Here is an 18,563-nt window from a genome sequence, read left to right on the forward strand (position 1 = left end):
ACTTTTGATATGCCTTCCTCTCTAAGCTTAATTATTTCTAGCTTTTGATTTGAACTGAGAAACATGCAACTCTTCCTCACTTAGAGCCCATTGTAGGGTTATCAATTGGCCTAGTTTCAATACTGTTGGGTCTCAGGGAATAGGAAGGCCCAAGAAGAGGGAGACAGAGGAATGGCCAGTCATTGGAGCAGTCAGAACACACACATTTATCAATTAAGTTCACTGTCTTATATGGGTGCAGTTCATGGTGCCCCAAAACAATTACAATAGTAACATCAAAGATCACGAGTCACAGATCATCATAACAAATACCAAAATATTGTGAGAATTACCAAGTTGTGACACAGAGACACAAAGTGAGCATATGCTGTTAGAAAAATGGCACCAATAGAGTCGCTTGACACAAGGTTGCCACAAACCTTCAATTTGTAAAAAAAAAAAAAAATGCAATATCTACAAAATACAATAACATAACACACAATGAAAAGAGGTATGCCCTGTAAATGGAGAGATATTCCATGATCATAAATAGGAGGGCTCACTGTTGTCAAGGTATCAGTTCTTCCAAATTGATCTATAGATCAAATGCAATCCCAATCATAATCCCAGCAAGTTATTTTGTGAATGTCAACAAACTGATTCTAAAATTTACATGGAGGGACAAAAAGACCCAGAGCAGCCAACACAACAGTGAAGGAAAAGAACAAAGTTGAAAGACTGATACTACCCAACTTTAAGACTTACTGGAAAGCTACAGTAATCAAAACAGTGTGGTATTGGCAAACAAGAGACAAATAAAAGTAAAATAGATGAATGAAACAGAACAGAGAACCCAGAAATAGAACCACATAAATATAGTCTATTGATTTTTAACAAAGGAGCAAAGGCAATATAATAGTGGGAAGATAGTTTTTTCAACAAATGGTAATGGGATAACAAAAAAAATTAGTCTAGACACACACCTTAAGCTCTCACAAAATTTAAGCTCTTTAAACTCTCACAAAAATTAACCCAAAATGGGTCACAGACTTAGAATTAAATAGCAAAATTATAAAATTTTTAGAAGATAACATAGGAGACAACTAGGGGTTTCACCATCTAGTTAACCTTGGGCATGGCAATGACTTTTTAGATATAGCCCCAAAGGCACAATCCATGAAAGAAATAATTGATAAACTGGACTTCATTAAAATTAAAGCTTTCTGCTCTGTGAAAGACACTGTCAAAAGAATGAAAAGAAAAGACACAGACTGGAAGAAAATATTTGCAAGGGACATATCAGATAAAGGACTGTTATCTAAAATATATAAAACCTCTTAAAACTCAACAATAAGAACATAACCTGATTTTAAAATGAGCCAAAGCCCTTAACAAACATCTCATCACAGAAGATACACAAATGGCAAATAAGCTATAAAATGATGCTCCACATCATATATCATCAAAGAAATACAAATTAAAACAACAATAAGATACCATTACATACCTATTACAATGGCTAAAATCCAGAACACTGACAATACCAAATGCTGACAAGGATGTGGAGCAACAGGAACTCTCATTCATTGCTGGGTGGGAATGCAAAATGGTATAGCCACTTTGGAAGACAGTTTGGTGGCATCTTAGAAACCTAAACAGCCTCTTGCTGTATGAGCCAGCAATCATGCTTCTTGGATTTATCCAAAGGGGCTGAAAACTTATGGCCACACAAAAATCTGCACATGAATATTTACAGCAGCTTTGTTTATAATTGCCAAAACTTGGAAGCAACCAAGACATCCTTCAGTAGGTGAATAAACTGTGGTACATACAGACAGTGGAATATTATTAAGCACTAAACAGAAATGAACTATCAAGCAGTAAAAAGACAGCAAGAAAACTTAAATTCATATTACTAGGGGAAAGAAGCCAATCTGAAAAGGTTACATAGCATATGATTCCAACTATGTGACATTCTGCAAAAGGCAAAAGTATGGAGACAGGAAAAAGGTCAGTTGTTGGTCAGAAGTTAGTGGGGAGGGAGAGATGAATGGGTGGAGCTCAGAGGATTTTTTGGGCAGTGAAACTCCTTTGTAAGATACTAGAATGGTGGATACATGTCATCAGGTTTGTCCAAACCTATAGAATGTACAACACCAAGGGTGAACCCTAATTTAAGCTAATTTGAACTTCGGATGATAATGGTGTGTCACCGTAGGTTCATCAGTCATAACAAATGCACCGTTAAGATGCAGGATGCTGAGAATGGGGGTGGAGCGGTGCATGAGTGGGGGCAGAGAGTGCATGGGCAATCTGTGCACCTTTTGCTCAATTTAGCTGTGAACCTAAAAATTCTCTAAAAACATAAAGCATATTAAAAATAATAAAAAAAGAATCAACTACGGATGATTTGCAGGGAGTGGGATAATGATAGCATTAGGTCATCCACCAATTAGACAATCAGCCCTCGGAGGATAAAATGACATGGGGTCTTCAGTTTTTGTTGATCAGACTCTGTGCTTGCTTTTCCCACTGCCCAAACAAGTGGTTTTTCTATTTTCGACAGTGGCACCCACCACAGCCCTGGTCACCAGCAGGGTTCTCTGAAGTGGACCTTCAGCCCTTCCCTCCACTTCCGTCCCAGCGTCTCCCAGACACCAAATCGTTTTCCTCTCTCCCTCAAAATGCGCTGTTGTTATTATTGTAAGGTTCTTGTTTTACTTTGTTTTCAAACATTATTGTGGATTGACCTGTGTCTCCACACAATTCCCATGTTGGCATCCTAACCCTCAGTACCTCAGAATGTGACTGTATTTTGAAATGGGGTCCTTACAGAAGTAATCAAGTTAAAATGAGGTCATTGGGGTGGGCCCTAACTCAATATGACTGGCTTCCTTATGAAAAGGGGAAATTTGGACACAGACAGACAAACAAAGAGGGAAAACTATGTGAAGAAACACAGGGAAAAGCCAGCCAGCTACAAGCCATGAAGAGAGGCCTGGAGCAGGTCCTTCCCTCACAGCCCTCAGAAGGAACCGACCCTGGGCAGGGCGCAAGGTGGGTGGATCACCTGAGGTCAGGAGTTCAAGACCAGCCTAGCCAACATGGTGAAACCCCGTCTCTACAAAAATATAAAAATTAGCCAGGCATGATGGCAGGTGCCTGTGATCTCAGCTACAGCTACTCAGAAGGCTGAGGTGGGAGAATCGCTTGAACTCAGGAGGCAAAGGTTGCAGTGAGCTGAGATCACGCCATTGCACCCTGGCCTGCGTGACAGAGCAAGTCTCAAAAAAAAAGAAGGAACCAACCGTGCCGCCGACACCTTGAGTTCAGACTTGTTGTAGCCTCCAGAGCTATGAGACGACGGTAAGTTTAAGCCACTTCATTTGTGGCACTTTGTCATGGCAGCCCTAATACACTAATACCAACATTTTAGAACTGCAGTCTCCCCTCTTCCTTCTCCCTGCCACAACCCAAATCCAGGCCCTTGGGATTACATCCCTGGGTGACTGCAATAGCCCTCAGGCTCTTCTGGCCTCAGTCTTTCTTCCTATCTAACCCCTAGACCATCCTTTGCTAGGATGACCTTTCTAGAACTCTGCCTTTTTACCCCATCATTCCACCGTCAGACTCTTTCGGGAACTTTCCAGGGTGTGGGACATCAAGTTCACACTCTTCCATCCTGGCATTCAAGACTTCCATTTGAACAACTCTTCCCAAAGCAGTGTTTAGAGGAAACATGAGATGCAGGGGACATTTAACAGGCATGCCCCAGGGGCGGGAAAAACAAGTATTTCTCTGTTCAACTAAGCTTACCTGTTGATCAGGTGTCCTCTCTATCTTTTGCCTTTAGGGATGTGTGCTGAGCTTCTCTAAGAGGGGGATTTTCTTAGTGTACTTGCCTACGGAGCTTCTGTGATTGGAGCATCCACAAACACTTCCACTCACCCTTCCCAGTTGGAGATTTTCAATGCCAAACTTGACTGTAAGCTCTAGGTATTCACCATTGTATCCGCAGACCCTAAGGGAGTGCTGGTAATACATTCTTGGCACTGAAATACTTGAAAGATGGAGGGATGAATGGATGTTTCACCATCTACCATCTCGCAATCTATTTCACATTTATCAAATACTGTTATACCATTGCCTATTTCACGCAGGTCTCTGCCTCTTTAGCCCCCTAATAACTCTGCTCCATTTCCTCCCTCCTGTCCCAACCAAATGCCATGATTCAAGGCACAACACCAGTTTCACATCAACTAACTCAACTTCCTGCCTTTGCATCTAAAAAGAATATTTCTATCTTTCCCCATCCAACCTTCTTTGAGTCCTGCCTCTGAAAAAGAGTTAAGGTTCTTACTTTTTTTTTTTTTTTTTGACAGGATCTTGCTCTGTCACCCATGCTGGAGTGCAGTAGCACAATCACAGCTCACTGCAGCCTCAACCTCCCAGGCTCGAGTGATTCTCCTGCCTCAGCCTCCCAAGCAGCTGGGACTACAAGTGTGCACCACCACACCTGCTAATTAAAAGAAAGTTTTGGCTGGGTGCAGTGGCTCACGCCTGTAATCTCAGCACTTTGGGAGGCTGAGGCGGGCGGATCACCTGAGGCCAGGAGTTCGAGACCAGCCTGGCCGATATGGTGAGACCTATGGTGGTCTCTACTAAAAATGCAAAAATTAGCTGGGTGCAGTGGTGCACACCTGTAGTCCGAGCTACTTGGGAAGCTGAGGCAGGTAAATCGCTTGAACCCAGGAGGTGGAAGTTGCAGTGAGCTGAGATCACACCACTGCACTCCAGCCTGGGCAACAGAGTGAGACTCCATCTCAAAAAAAAAAGAAGGAAAGAATTTTTTTTTTTTTTTTTTTATAGAGATGGGGTCTCACTTTATTGCCCAGGCTGGTCTTGAACTCCTGGTCTCAAGCAATTCTCCTGCCTCGGCCTCCCAAAATGCTGGGATTACAGGCTTGAGTCACCATGCCCGGCTGAGGTTTTTACTTTTAAAATGCAAATTCATCTCTCTATGCCTTTGACAACTCTTATTAATCAAAATTATGTGTGCATATATCTTGACTTCCTTGCCAGGTTACTGATTCCTTGAGGAAAATCTAGTGCTGTGTGTTTTCTACCAAACATATGTTATCAATAAATATTTGCTAAGAAAATGAATCCCCTCTACCTTCCATAGGAAAACATCCCATGTATTATCCCCCTTCCCTCTATTATTTTTAATCCTCCACTCCTGCTGATCCTTTTTCTTTCTAAAATCCTGAAGTTTCTCATCCTGAAAAGTAAAAAGGAAGCCTTTTCTGTACTTTCCAATACCTTCAAATAACATTTTAATATTTTGCTTTGCTACCTTAATGAATTTCTGGATAGAACTGCATAAACATTCTCATACTCACTTCTTAACTCTTGTAAGTAAATCCAATGATGTCTTGGTAGGTCTCGACCACACTGTGCCTCCTGAGGGTGGTGACCATTCCTTCCTCGACATGTGAGGCAATGCCCTCCCCTGGCTTTTCCCTTTCTTTATTCAATACCTAGTTATTGGGACCTACTATGTAGTAGGCATTGAAGATACAATTATGAGCAAAAAGACACAGGAGTCCCTGCCCTCAAGGGGCACAGCCTAGTCAATGGGTGAAGACAATGAAATAGTCAGCAAACATGTGACTATGAACGAGGATCAGTGCTATGAAGGAAAGAATCGTTGCCTTGACCACAGATGGCTTTCTTCTCTGGCTATTCCTCTAGTTACCTCTGAGCTCCTTTCTTCCTCTGACCTCCAAGAGTAAGTGTTCCTCAAGGTTTCATCTTGGTTAACCTCTCTGCTTTCCTATAAGGACGATTTTCCTTGACAGTCTCATCCATGCCTAGGGCTTCAACTATAACCTCCCAATGCATGAATCCTAAGCACAGTACCTAGTCATCTACACAAGCAGTCTCACTGGCACAACAAATCTCACATACCCCAGACTCCACACACCTTTCTCTCCTCTTTCTTAACCAACCAACCAAGAAAACTCAATCCTAACAACACACACACATCTGATGGTCTTCTTCCTGAATTCTCTATCGATCCTGTCAATAGCATCCATCTCCCAGGCACAGGCTTAAAACCCAGTCTCATCTTCTTTCAAGTCCCCCTAGGATCCCAGATAAGGTCATGAGAAAATCACTGAAAATCCCCAATACCTTCCACCACCCACCCCTCTCCGGCATTCAAGGCTCTGGGGCCCTGGTCTCAACTTACCTTCCAGCCTCATCACCTAAGATCTCTCAGGCCAAGTTCACTCTGTCACAGACTCTCCCCTCAGATCCTCTGTCTATACCAGGGGTGTCCAATATTTGGGCTTCCCTGGGCCACATTGGAAGAAGAAGAATTGTCTTGGGCCACACGTAAAATATACTAATGCTAATGATAGCTGAAGAGCTTTAAAAAAATCGCAAAAAGGCCAGGCACAGTGGCTCACGCCTATAATCCTAACACTTTGGGAGGCTGAGGCGGGTGGATCACTTGAGGTCAGGAGTTCGAGACCAGCCTGGCCAACATGGCAAAACCCTGTCTCTACTAAAAATCCAAAAAGTTTAGCTGTGTGTGGTGGCGCACACCTGTAATCCCAGCTACTAGGATGGTTGAGCCAGAAAAACTGCTTGAACCCAGGTGGCGGAGATCACACCACTGTACTCCAGCCTGGGAGACAGAGCAAGATTCCATCTCAAAAAAAAAAATCGCAAAAAAATTAATAATGTTTTAAGAACATTTACAGATTTGTGTTGGGCTGCGTTTTAAGCTGTCCTGGGCCACATATGGCCTGCAGGCCATGGGTTGGACAAGCTTGGGCTATATCATTCCATCTACTGGGAGGGCTCTGGCTCCGGCCCTCAGACTCGCATCCTAGAATCTATTTCTGTGTCAGATGGGCATACCATGCTGCCATTGACCGTGACATCATCATGACCATGGAGCAACAGGATGGCAAAACCACGGAGCAAACTGGATAAAATGTTTCCGAATTATTAAACAACAAAAGCAGGATATAGAACAATATCAAATTATTTGCAGGGTTTTTTTTTTGTTTTTGATTTTTGAGACGGAGTCTCACTCTGTCACCTAGGCTGGAGTGCAGTGGTGCGATATCGGCTTACCACAACCTCCGCCTCCTGGGTTCAAGCGATTATCCTGTCTCAGCCTCCAGAGTAGCTGGGATAACAGGCACCCACCACCACGCCTGGCTAATTTTTATATTTATTTTATTTTATTTTTTAACCACTCTGGATCTCGATGTGTAAAGCGAGCATAATAATGGTACATCCTGCATAAGCTCATTTTGAAAACTATACGAGTTAGGCTGGATGCGGTGACTCACGCCTGTAATCCCAACACTTTGGGAGACTGAGGTGGGTGGATCACCTGAGGTCAGGAGTTCGAGACCAGCCTGGCCAACATGGTAAAACCCTGTCTCTACTAAAAGTACAAAAATTATCTGGGCGTGGTGGTGAGCGCCTGTTATCCCAGCTACTCTGGGGCTGAGGCAGGATAATCGCTTGTATTTTTAGTAGAGACAGGGTTTCTGTTTCCCCATGTTGGCCAGGCTGATCTCAAACTCCTAGCCTCAGGTGGTCCGCCCGCCTCGGCCTCCCAAAGTGCTGGGATTACAGGCATGAGCCACCGCGCCCGGGCTTGTTTTTATAGTCATGCATACAAAAACGTACAAAGGAATACAATGAAGTGACAAAAATAGTTGTATTCGAGTGGTGGAATGGGCGATGTGCCTTTCATTGATCTAGAATCTAAATTTTATTTAGTATGCTTTTTAAAGTAACTCTTTTATTTTAGAATCATTTTAGATTTACAGAAAATTTGAGAAGACAGTGTAAAGAATTCCTATATATATATCCTACCCCCAGTTTCTCTTATTATGAACATCTTACATTAGTGGGATACGTTTGTCGCAAGTAAATGAGCCAATAACTTAATGGTATTGTAGTTTCTTTCTTTCTTTTTTTTTTTTATTGAGAGACAGTCTTGCTCTGTCATCCATGCTGGAGTGCAGTAGCACAATCACAGCTCACTGCAGCCTCAGCCTCCCAGGCTCAAGCCGACAACGATCTTAGCTCACTGCAACCTTCCCCTCCTGAGTTCAAGCAATTCTCCTGCTTCAGCCTCCCAGATAGCTGGGATTACAGGTGCCCACCACCATGCCCGGCTAATTTTTGTATTTTTAGTAGGGACAGGGTTTCACCATGTTGGCCAGGCTGGTCTAGAACTCCTGATCTCAGGTGATCTGCTCACTTCGGCCTCCCAAAGTGCTGGGATTACAGGCATGAGCCATCGAGCTGGTCTGTAGTTTCTTAATGTAGTTTCTAAAACTAAAAAAACTTGTTTTGTAACCCAAATAAACAACATAGAAGACAATGTCATTCTTTTCATAACTTCTAACTCCAACTTAGTATCCTAATATTTATTATTTTTCTTATTTTTGTTTTATTACCTTAGACTCCTCTTGGCATGGATTCTTGGCTACAAATTGGAACCAATTTTTTTTTTTTTTTTTGTGGTGACAGGGTCTGGTTCTGTCTCCCAGGCCGGAGTGCAGTGGCACGATTTCCATTCCCTGCAACCTCTGCTTCCCAGGTTTAAGCAATCATCTCACCTCAGCCTCCTGAGTAGCTGGGACCACAGGTGTGGTTAATTTTTGTATTTTTTTGTAGAGTTGAGGTTTTGCCATGTTGCCCAGGCTGGTCTCGAACTCCTGGGCTCAAGTGATCTGCCCACCTTGGCCTCCCAAAGTGCTGGGATTATAGGTGTGAGCCTCCGTACCCAGCTGGAACAAATTTTTGCTTTACCTTCATTTGCCATATGCTTCTGCATGTAGTTAAAGTAATTACAACTTTATTGATTGATAAAGGTCCTAGTAAATGTTTTCCTTAATGTAAAGTATCATGGAAATTGTTTACACATCTGAGCCTTACGCACATTCGAGAACCAAACTGTGTGTGTACTGCCTCTCCAACAAGTCTATAAGGTCTGCCCGGGGTCTTATCTTCCACCTCCTCCTCCTGAATTTTTATGTCCAAGAATACCCAGTTCAGATTGGTCTTAGAGTATATCCTCAATAAATACTGGTTGTAATAAGTTGTAGAAGTTGAATAGTTCTAGTAGATGGGGTATTGATTTTAAATAACTAAAAGTAAAGAGTTCTTTCTGAAATTGTACTTGAAATGTCAGACCTTAATGTTTTGTTTAAGAGACAGGTCTTGCTATGTTGCCAGACTAGCCTCAAACTCCAGTTCTCAAGTGATCCTCCCACCTCAGCCTCCTGAGTAGCTGGGACCACAGGCATGAGCAACCATGCCTGCCTTAGACTTTAATTTTTGACACTAGGACAATACGATGTTTTTCCTCGGCATCATTCAAAAAAGCAAGCTAAAATTAATCCTTAGTAGAAGTAGATTTTAGTTCTTAAATTATAAAAATCACTAAAAAGGCAGATAATAATTATTCTAAAGAACATACTTCCAGCTTGCTTTTATTTTATTTTACTTATTTATTTTAAGACAGAGTCTCACTCTGTCACCTAGGCTGGAGTGCAGTGGCACAATCTCGGCTCACTGCAACCTCCACCTCCTGGTTCAAGCAATTCTCCTGCCTCAGCCTCCCAAGTAGTTGGGATTACAGGTACCTGCCACTGCACCCTGCTAATTATTGTAGTTTTAGTAGAGATGGGGTTTCACCATCTTGGCCAGGCTGGTCTTAAACTTCTGACCTCGTGATCCACCTGCCTCAGCCCCCCAAAGTGCTGGGATTGTAGGCGTGAGCCACCGAGCTCAGCCTCCAGCTTGCTTTTAATGTCTGAACTATAGAATGGAGTGTGGGTTGTTTTCTTCTTTTAAACGTTTCTCCCTGGTGAATTTTCTTTGTTCTAACTGCCAAGTTCATTTCAAAGAATCCTTCTGAGTATCTAGCAGTTAAAACAAATCCTATAGATTATACAAAGAAATAGTCAACGGAAGCAGCCAGCTGCTTATAGTACTACTTTTTACAGGACAAGAAGACATTTTGTTTTAAATTAGAACTTTAAAAAAATCTCAAAGAGGTCTTTCCCCTATTTTTTTAGTTGATAAATATATTTTCACCTTTTAGGATAGTATTTGCTTGATATAGCCAAAATTATAACACTGAAATTAGGAAAAATACTGAACAGTGTGCTAACATATATTCTGTACCTCATCTTAAGTGGTTTTGGAAAATCCCTAAAAGTAAACTACATGAAAAACTTAGCATTCTTTTATCTTCAAGGAAGTCTACGTGTTACCAAAAAAATTTGAGGAGCAAAACTTGGTTTAAAAATTAGGATTATGAGAAGAACAAATTTATACTTCAGTTTACTAAACTAGTTTAAATTCGGTCACCACAGAAGCCTATCATTAGACTGTAATTTCAAGGAAAATGTTGAGTATCAGGTGTAAAGAGTGAAGTCTGATATTCACAATTAATGGTTGAAGATTCCCCAAAACAAAGTTAAAAGTAGCATCACTGACCATTTTCAAGAGAGTTATGTGCTTTAATTTAAACTGCTTATTTTATCAACTATTGTGTAACTTCTCTTTATTACAGAGGTGATTTGACTACCCAACAATGTTACTATTAAAGACTTTATTACAGACTGATGTTTTTAAAGCAAGACTAGGCAAAACTTGTTACAAATTAATTTGATGTTATATATAGAAGGAGCAGAACTGAATCAGCCTATTTGAGGCAAGACATGCCTTTGAGATATTGAATGCTGTAAATATAGTTAAGCAACTCTGCTAATGAGCTTTGGGAGAGAGAACAGAGGTGGCTTGGACAGTACAAGAAGTAACTGACCAAGGAAGTCCCCAGAAAGATGTATATCAAAAGGTGGAACAGTGGAATGACAGGAAATTCTCATACTTTTGCGTGTACTTTTTTGCACAATCTGAACTTTAAAATAATGAACATTCTGGCCAGGTGCAGTGGCTCACGCCTGTAATACCAGCACTTTGGGAGGCCTAGGTGGACAGATCACTTGAGGCCAAGAGTTCAAGACTAGCCTGGCCAACATAGCAAAACCCCATCTCTACTAAAAATATAAAAAAAAAATTAGCCGGGCATGGTGGCGGGCGCCTGTAGTCCCAGCTACACGGGAGGCTGAGGCAGGAGAATGACGTGAACCTGGGAGGTGGAGCTTGCAGTGAGCCGAGATCGCACCACTGCACTCCAGCCTGGGTGACACAGCGAGACTCCGTCTCGAAAAAAAAAAAAAAAAAAAAAATAGTAGCCAGGCATGGTGGTGCACACCTGTGATCTCAGCTACTCAGGAGGCTGAGGCACGAGAATCTCTTGAACCCAGGAGGCAGAGGTTACAGTGAGCCGAGATCGCACCACTGCACTCCAGCCTGGACAACAGAGTGAGACTCTGTCTCAAAAAAAAAAAAAATTAAAAATTAAAAAATATGAACATTATTTTATAATCATAACACAACAAACATATTTCCTTTTTGGAAAAAGATAATAGAAATAATATGTTAAAGTTTGACATCTGATATCTAAAAAAGTTAAAGTTTTATAAAGCATTACAAAAGTGTTATATTACAGTATCTAGTTTTGTTGTGTCTTAAAGAATTTGCCCATCCACAGAGTGCCAACTGCATTAGAAAGAAAGGAACTCTCCTTTCTAACTCACCAGCATTGATTTTCTGTTGTTGGCATGTAGAAAAGTATTTCAAAGAATGAATGAAAGCTATAATATTTATTAGAAGTAAAAAAGTTCTAAAGATATGCTACCTAACTGGGATGCTTAGAGACCATTTGCAAACCCTGTTTATGATCTAGAAATCCTGTGTTTCATTTTTTATTTGTGAAGCTCTATAACTCTCAAAAAATTTAAGGTGGATTATCATGTACCTAAGGGTAAAATATAGTTGAAATTATTCTTACCTGATTTTTCATATCTGAATTTCGTGGGCAGTTCAAAGTAATTGTATCACATTCTTCAGCTAGGACAAAAAAAAAAAGAAACAAAGAAACAAAGTGTGATTTTAAAAAGCACACACTCGGTGGAGTAAGACCTAAAATTAAGGTTCAGTGTCACGTGCTGCCTTGGCATCTGGTAAAATCAGAAGGGCTGGACTACAAATTCCTCTCCAAACTCTGCTCTTAAGGATAAGATCCCCCAGCTAAACAATGTTCCTTATCAAGAGATTAGGCACAATTCCTGCTTATTTTTTATTTATTTTTTTAAAATAAGAGACAGAGACGGGCGGATCACCTGAGGTCAGGAGCTTGAGACCAGCCTGACCTACATGGAGAAACCCTGTCTCTACTAAAAATACAAAATTAGCCAGGAGTGGTAGCGCATGCCTGTAATCCTAGCTACTCAGGAGGCTGAGGCAGGAGAATCACTTGAACCCAGGAGACAAAGTTTGCAGTGAGCTGAGATCATGCCATTGCACTCCAGCCTGGACAGCAAGAGCAAAACTCCGTCTCAAAAAAATAAAAATAAGAGACAGAGGGTCTCACTCTGTCATCCAGGCTGGAGTGCATCTCACAGTAACTTGGAACTCCTGGGCTCATGTGATCCTCCCGCCTCAGCCTCCCAAGTATCTGGGAAGATAGGCATGTGCCACCACACCAAGCTAAGTAAGATACAGGGCCTCACTGTGTTGTCCATGCTGGTGTTGAACTCCTGGCCTCAAGTGATTCTCCTGCCTTGGCCTCCCAAAGTGTTGGGATTACTAGCGTGAGCCACTGTGACTGCCCCCTGCTTATCTTTGGGTAGTGGGTTTCAGTTTCCTGCCAACATGTGGAATTATTCAAACAGGCTGATCATGAACTCACATGGGAACCAGAAGGCAGCCCACCCTTTTGATGCCACAATGCTTGCCTCACACAGCCCATGGTTTTTCGCTCTGCTCTCAAGTACAACATCTGTGTCTCCCCGCATGGCTCTGTGTGACAGGCAGTGTCCTCCTCCCCTGGGCTGTGAGTATATGTGACTCACAAACTGCTGCTGATCTTGTCTCTCCAGTGTTGGATGTGTGTGTTTGTCCATCCCCATAATCCTAGAGCAGGGGTGAGGAGAAGGTGATCAAAACAACTGGCATGATAGCCAGGAGTGGTGGCTCATGCCTGTAATGACAGCTACTCGAGGCTGAGGCAGGAGGATCACTTGAGGCAGGAGTTTGAGAGCAGCCTGCGCAACACAGTGAGACCCAGTCTCAAAAAAATTAAAAATTAGCCAGGCATGGTGGTGTGTGCCTGTAGTCCCAGCTACTGGGGAGGCTGAGAGAGGAGGATCGCTTGAGCCCAGGAGTTCAAGGCTGCAGTGAGCTCTGATCGATCATGCCACTGCACTCCAGCCTGGGGGACAGAATGAGACCCTGTCTCCAAAAAAAAAAAAAAAAAAAAAAAAAAGACAAGAAAAAAAAAGAAAAGAAACAACTGGCATAATGAACAGGATGACCCAACCACAATCAAGGACATTTGGTCAGATTTCATTAACTGCTCTCGGCTAACCAACTTTACTAATACCATGCAGGCTGCCTGGGATAGAATTGACAATTACCGGAAGATTTGCACTCTGGCCTATGCAACGCTGTGTTGTCTTTGTTGATTGTTTGCTATCTCATCCCAAGATGCAAACTGTTGTGAACTGACTGGACCCCAGAGCTGTCAGGTTAGGCCTGTGTTTGGCAGGTGGTCTCTTGAGGCTCCCATCTGTAAAGACGGTGGTAGCACATCCCCCTAACTGGTTGCTGCTTAAGTCCCACTTATCGAGGGACAGGTGCAAGCTGTCTTAGCAATACAACTAGCTTGGTGACCATCACTGGCCACTTGGGGCAGCTGTACAGACACTGTTTGTGAAGTGCATCCCCAGGTCAGCCATGGGGGCGGTCCTTTGCAGACAAGTTTGCAGAAAGCAAGGAGAGAGACCAGGGAGTTCCCCAGGGGAGTTTCCCTGGTGCCCTGGTTGCTGCTAAGGCAAGGGCAGTGACCCTGCCCGTCCCCTCAGCTGCTGCTTCCCTTGCTGCTGCCCATGTGTTCTCTTGACCCCCAGGGGCATCAAGGTGCACAGCCACGGTGGTCTGTGGCCCAGGTGCTAATGAAAAAAAGAAAACGAGAAAAAGCATTTGGTACTCAACTGCTCTCTCGGCGCAGAGCCCCTGGCGAGCGCACCCAGCTGTGCTTAGCGCTGCTGCTTCCAACACGCCAAAGAGCTCATCTTGCCATAGTGGGTTTAATGTCCCCACCTGGGCCACAGACAAAACCACCTGGCTGGATGAGGACCCCATCCCCAGGGAGACCGACTGGCATTCCCTGGAGGAAGAGGTGGCTGCCTGCGACGGGGGCCACCTGGCTCCCAACCCTTTGCTTGCAACCTCCCAGAAGGTCCCTGTCACAGAGGACCATATGGAGACAAAAACTGAAAGCCACAACTTTACGTGGCTAGAAATCCAAAATATTCTGAGGGCATTTGTACAAGACAGGAAAAAATCCATAAACAAATTAGTTAATTAATTAAAGAAAACCCTCATGGCAGAAAAGACAAAGTTGTAGCAGAGTCCCTCCACCTGTGGGTTACAGGCCAGCACTCTTCCACTGGGCTGGACCACGCTGCAGCTTATGGCCCTGTTGCAGCAAAGATCCTGATCCTCAGAGTTGTAGGGAAAACTCCTGGTAGCCCCGGGACACAGTAAAAGGGTTAATTCACCCTGACATAAGCCCACAGTTTTTAAACTATATGAGAGCAACCACTGCCACAGGGAAGGCCCCACCCCTGATGATACTGATTTGAGGTTCTCTGGGGGAAGAAATTTATCAATATGAGCACAGTAGAGAAGGCTGCCCCTGCCAAAAGTATATCCAGTGACCATAAAAAGGGAATGAAAGAAAGATAAAAAGAAACCTGGACACAAAGGAGAAGACAGGTCGGGTTTGGTGGCTCACACCTGTAATCCCAGCACTTTGGGAGGCCAAGATGGGAGGGTTGCTTGAGGCCCCAGAGTTCAAGATCAGCCCTAGTAACACAGTAAGACCCTATCTCTACAAAAAATTTAAAAATTAGCTGGGCATGGTGTCACATGCCTATCGTCCCAGCTATTTGGGAGGCGGAGGTGGGAGGATCACTTGACTCCCAGAGGTCAAGGCTGCAGTGACCCATGATCACACCACCACACCCCAGCCCTGAGTGACAGAGCAATGCCCTGTCTCAAAAAAAAAAAAAAAAAAAAAAAAAAAAGCCTCACGGTGGATTACTACAATTTTATTTTATTTATTTATTTTTTGAGACGGAGTCTTGCTCTGTCACCCAGGCTGGGGTGCAGTGGCACGATCTCAGCTCACTGCAACCTCCATTTCCCAGGTTCGAGTGATTCTCCTACCCCAGACTCCCAAGAAGCTAGGATTACAGGTGCCCACCACCATGCCTGGCTAATTTTTGTATTTTTAGTAGAGACAGGGTTTCACCATGTTGTCCAGGCTGGTCTTGAGCTCCTAACCTCAAGTGCCCACCTCGGCCTCCCAAAGTGCTGGGATTACAGGTGTGAGCCACCGCATCTAGCCAGATTACTACACTTTTATTGCTGTGGTCCCATCCCTTAAGGCTTCCATACCCCATGCCCAATATGATTGGAAAACACTGACTCCATCCAACTAGTGACTAGAAAATATTTTGCTATTACAGATTTGCCTGAAATGTTCTGTTCAGTGCCTATCTCAATAGCCTCTCAGTCAAAGTTTGCCTTCATCTGCAAACGGACACGATACATCTTTACAAGGCACCCATGGGGCATTTCAAGAGCCTGGTCATCACACACAGGCTTTGCAGGCAAGATCTAACTGCATCCCACTTTCTCAGCCTCATGAGAGTGATGACATTACATGGATGAGATCCTCCTCTGAGGACATTCTCACTCGACATTCTCATGCAGGCCACGCGATACAGTACTCACAATAATGCTCACAGAAAGAGATGGGCCACTGCCCCACACATAGTGCAAGGCCCTGCCACCTTGGTGAAATTCCTAAAAATTACTTGGTAAACCAAGGGCTGCTCCCACCCAGACACTGCCAATAAATAGCTATTGACCCTCTCTGCACCCACAATGTGAATACAAGTCTAGTATTTTTTTAGTTCTTTTTTGGGTTCTGGTGGCAACATATTTCTCATTTACAAATTTAATCTCATTGATGCCAGTACTTGCAAGTCAGCTCAATGTAAATTTGGGCCCCTCCGATAAAAGTCTACAACAGGCAGTCCCATTAGGACACCCAGAGATTTCTTGGGCTTCAGCAACCTCCTCTCATTCCTCCTGAAGTCTCTGGACCACCCACGATAGCTGAAAGTTGTCCATAGGCTTTTGATGCAAGAAACTGCCCTCCTAGGCCCTGTTCTATACATTATTAGAGCAGCAACTGCTAGCTGCATACTGGGCTCTCTTGGAAATAGAGGCTGTCCTTAAACGCTAGCCGTGACCCTCCATACTGCGCTGTCCATTATGCCCTGGGTCATGGAAGCAAAATCCTGCAAGCTCCGAATGGTTACCAAGGCCTCCTTGATACAGGATGGAGCTAAACCCAGGCACTCTGGCATATTCCATCTGCAGGAAGGGGTGGCTTCCCCCATCCCTCACCAAAGCCCATGATGCTAGAAAAAGTCACCCCTCTTGCAGACTCCTAGGTTATCTGGGGAGCCCCTTCAAAGCAACTGAGTGAACAGCAATGGGAATTTGTAGACTTTACAGATGACATCACCCCCATCATACACGATGAAGCTCAGTAGACAGTTGCTGCTTTCCATCCCTTAACCAGGATATCCCTGATAAAGGAAGGACCTAAGATTAGCAAAACTGGCCAGACTTCAGGCAGTCATCTTATTGCTGGATGTCCTGGCCAACAAATCGCCCCATCTGCACAGTTTTTATAAATTCTTGGACCATTGCCTAAGAGTTGCACCCTTTGCGGTAAAAAGAACTCTCAGAATCTCTTGCCTCAAATACACCCAAACTATAAATAAAGAAACAGATGTCTCTACGTACAGCAAGGCCACAATACAAGGCTTCAGCAGAACATTTCTGGTCCCCTTTGGAGTCCCACATATTACTGATAGTGAGCAAGACACTCATTTTTCTTCTGAGAACATACAATGCCGGGCTCTTAAGCCATTTAATGAAACTTCCACCTCCCCTCTCATATCAGGCAGCAGGTTCGATTGAGAGGCATAATGAAATCTTCAAGAAACTCCTATGTAAGTTACTGGGTGTCACTATTGCCACAGGCCTTAATGAATCTAAATCCACAACCTCTGGGGACATGTACTCCCTACACTAATGCCACACGGGTTCCTCAACTGCCTTTACTGGCCATCAGGGGGACACCTCTAAAGTTCATGTTTTTGATGACCGTCTCACCATGCGGCCCTCTCCCTCCTGGTCAAGTGCCTTCCTTGCTTCTCAGTGGGGCACTTCTATTCCCTAGAAGTCTCAGCCATCATCAAGGCTTAAATTTATGCCATGGCATCTAGGGGTGAACTGTTGTATAAGACCTAACATTGAGACTCAGTTTATGTGCTGCCTTGACATTGGTAGGACTGGGAAGGGCTCACACCTGTAATCCCAGGACTTTGGGAAGCCAAGGCGGGTGGATCACCTGAGGTCAGGAGTTAGAGACCAGACTGGCTAACATGGTGAAACCCCATCTTTACTAAAAATACAAAACTTAGCCGGGCATGGTGGTGGGCACCCGTAATCCCAGCTACACAGGAGGCTGAGGCAGGAGAATCACTTGAACCTGGGAGGCAGAGGTTGCAGTGAGCCGAGATTGAGCCACTGCACTCCAGCCTGGGCGACAGAGTAAGACTCCGTCTCAAAAAAAAAAAAAAAAAAAAAAAAGAACTGGGAAGGTCTTGAATGGCCTAACCACAAGTCTCCTTCCCACTCTGCTCCATGGCCAAAGTCCCCTAGCCAAACAATGCCCCTTACCAAGGGGACCAGGCACAGTCCTTGTTCTCTTTTTGTAATGGGCTTCATTTCCCCCAACTCCATGGACTTACTCAAACAAGCCAATCACATCCTCCCTGACAACCAGGAGGCACCCCACTTGCTTACTATCATAAAGTCTGTCTGACAGCCCCTGGTTGTTTGCTCTGCTCCTAAGTGCAATCCCCATGTGGCCCTGCATGATGCGCAGTGTCCTCCTCTCCCGGACTGAGTATACATGACTCATAAATTCCTGTCGATCTCATCTGTTCAGTGTTGAGTGTCGTGTGTTTGGCCATCCCTGTAATCCTAAGATGGAATCCCTCCCTCACCAACGGGGTGAAGAGGAGACAATCAAAACACATTCTCCCCTGGCAGGGCACGGTGGCTCACGCCTGTAATCCCAGCATTTTGGGAGGCCGAGGCAGGTGGATCACCTGAGGTCAGGAGTTCGAGACCAGCCTGGCCAACATGGTGAAACCACGTCTCTACTGAAAATACAAAAATTAGCTTGGTGTGGTGGCGGGCGCCTGTAATCTCAGCTACTCTGGAGGCTGAGGCAAGAGAATTGCTTGAACTCA

General features: G+C 44.0%; 1 protein-coding gene across 2 annotated transcripts in view; it reads right to left on the reverse strand.

Moving 5' to 3' along the window:
- EDARADD (EDAR associated via death domain) overlaps positions 1 to 18,563 on the reverse strand; it is a 91,958-nt gene that overhangs the window by 47,543 nt on the left and 25,852 nt on the right. For both annotated transcript variants that reach the window (XM_054452342.2, XM_054452338.2), the window contains exon 4: positions 11,945 to 12,003. In XM_054452342.2, the coding sequence (XP_054308317.1) occupies positions 11,945 to 12,003 (59 nt within the window). The remainder of the gene's footprint in view (positions 1 to 11,944; positions 12,004 to 18,563) is intronic.

Source organism: Pongo pygmaeus, chromosome 1, assembly GCF_028885625.2.
Source record: "Pongo pygmaeus isolate AG05252 chromosome 1, NHGRI_mPonPyg2-v2.0_pri, whole genome shotgun sequence".
NCBI lineage: Eukaryota > Metazoa > Chordata > Mammalia > Primates > Hominidae > Pongo > Pongo pygmaeus.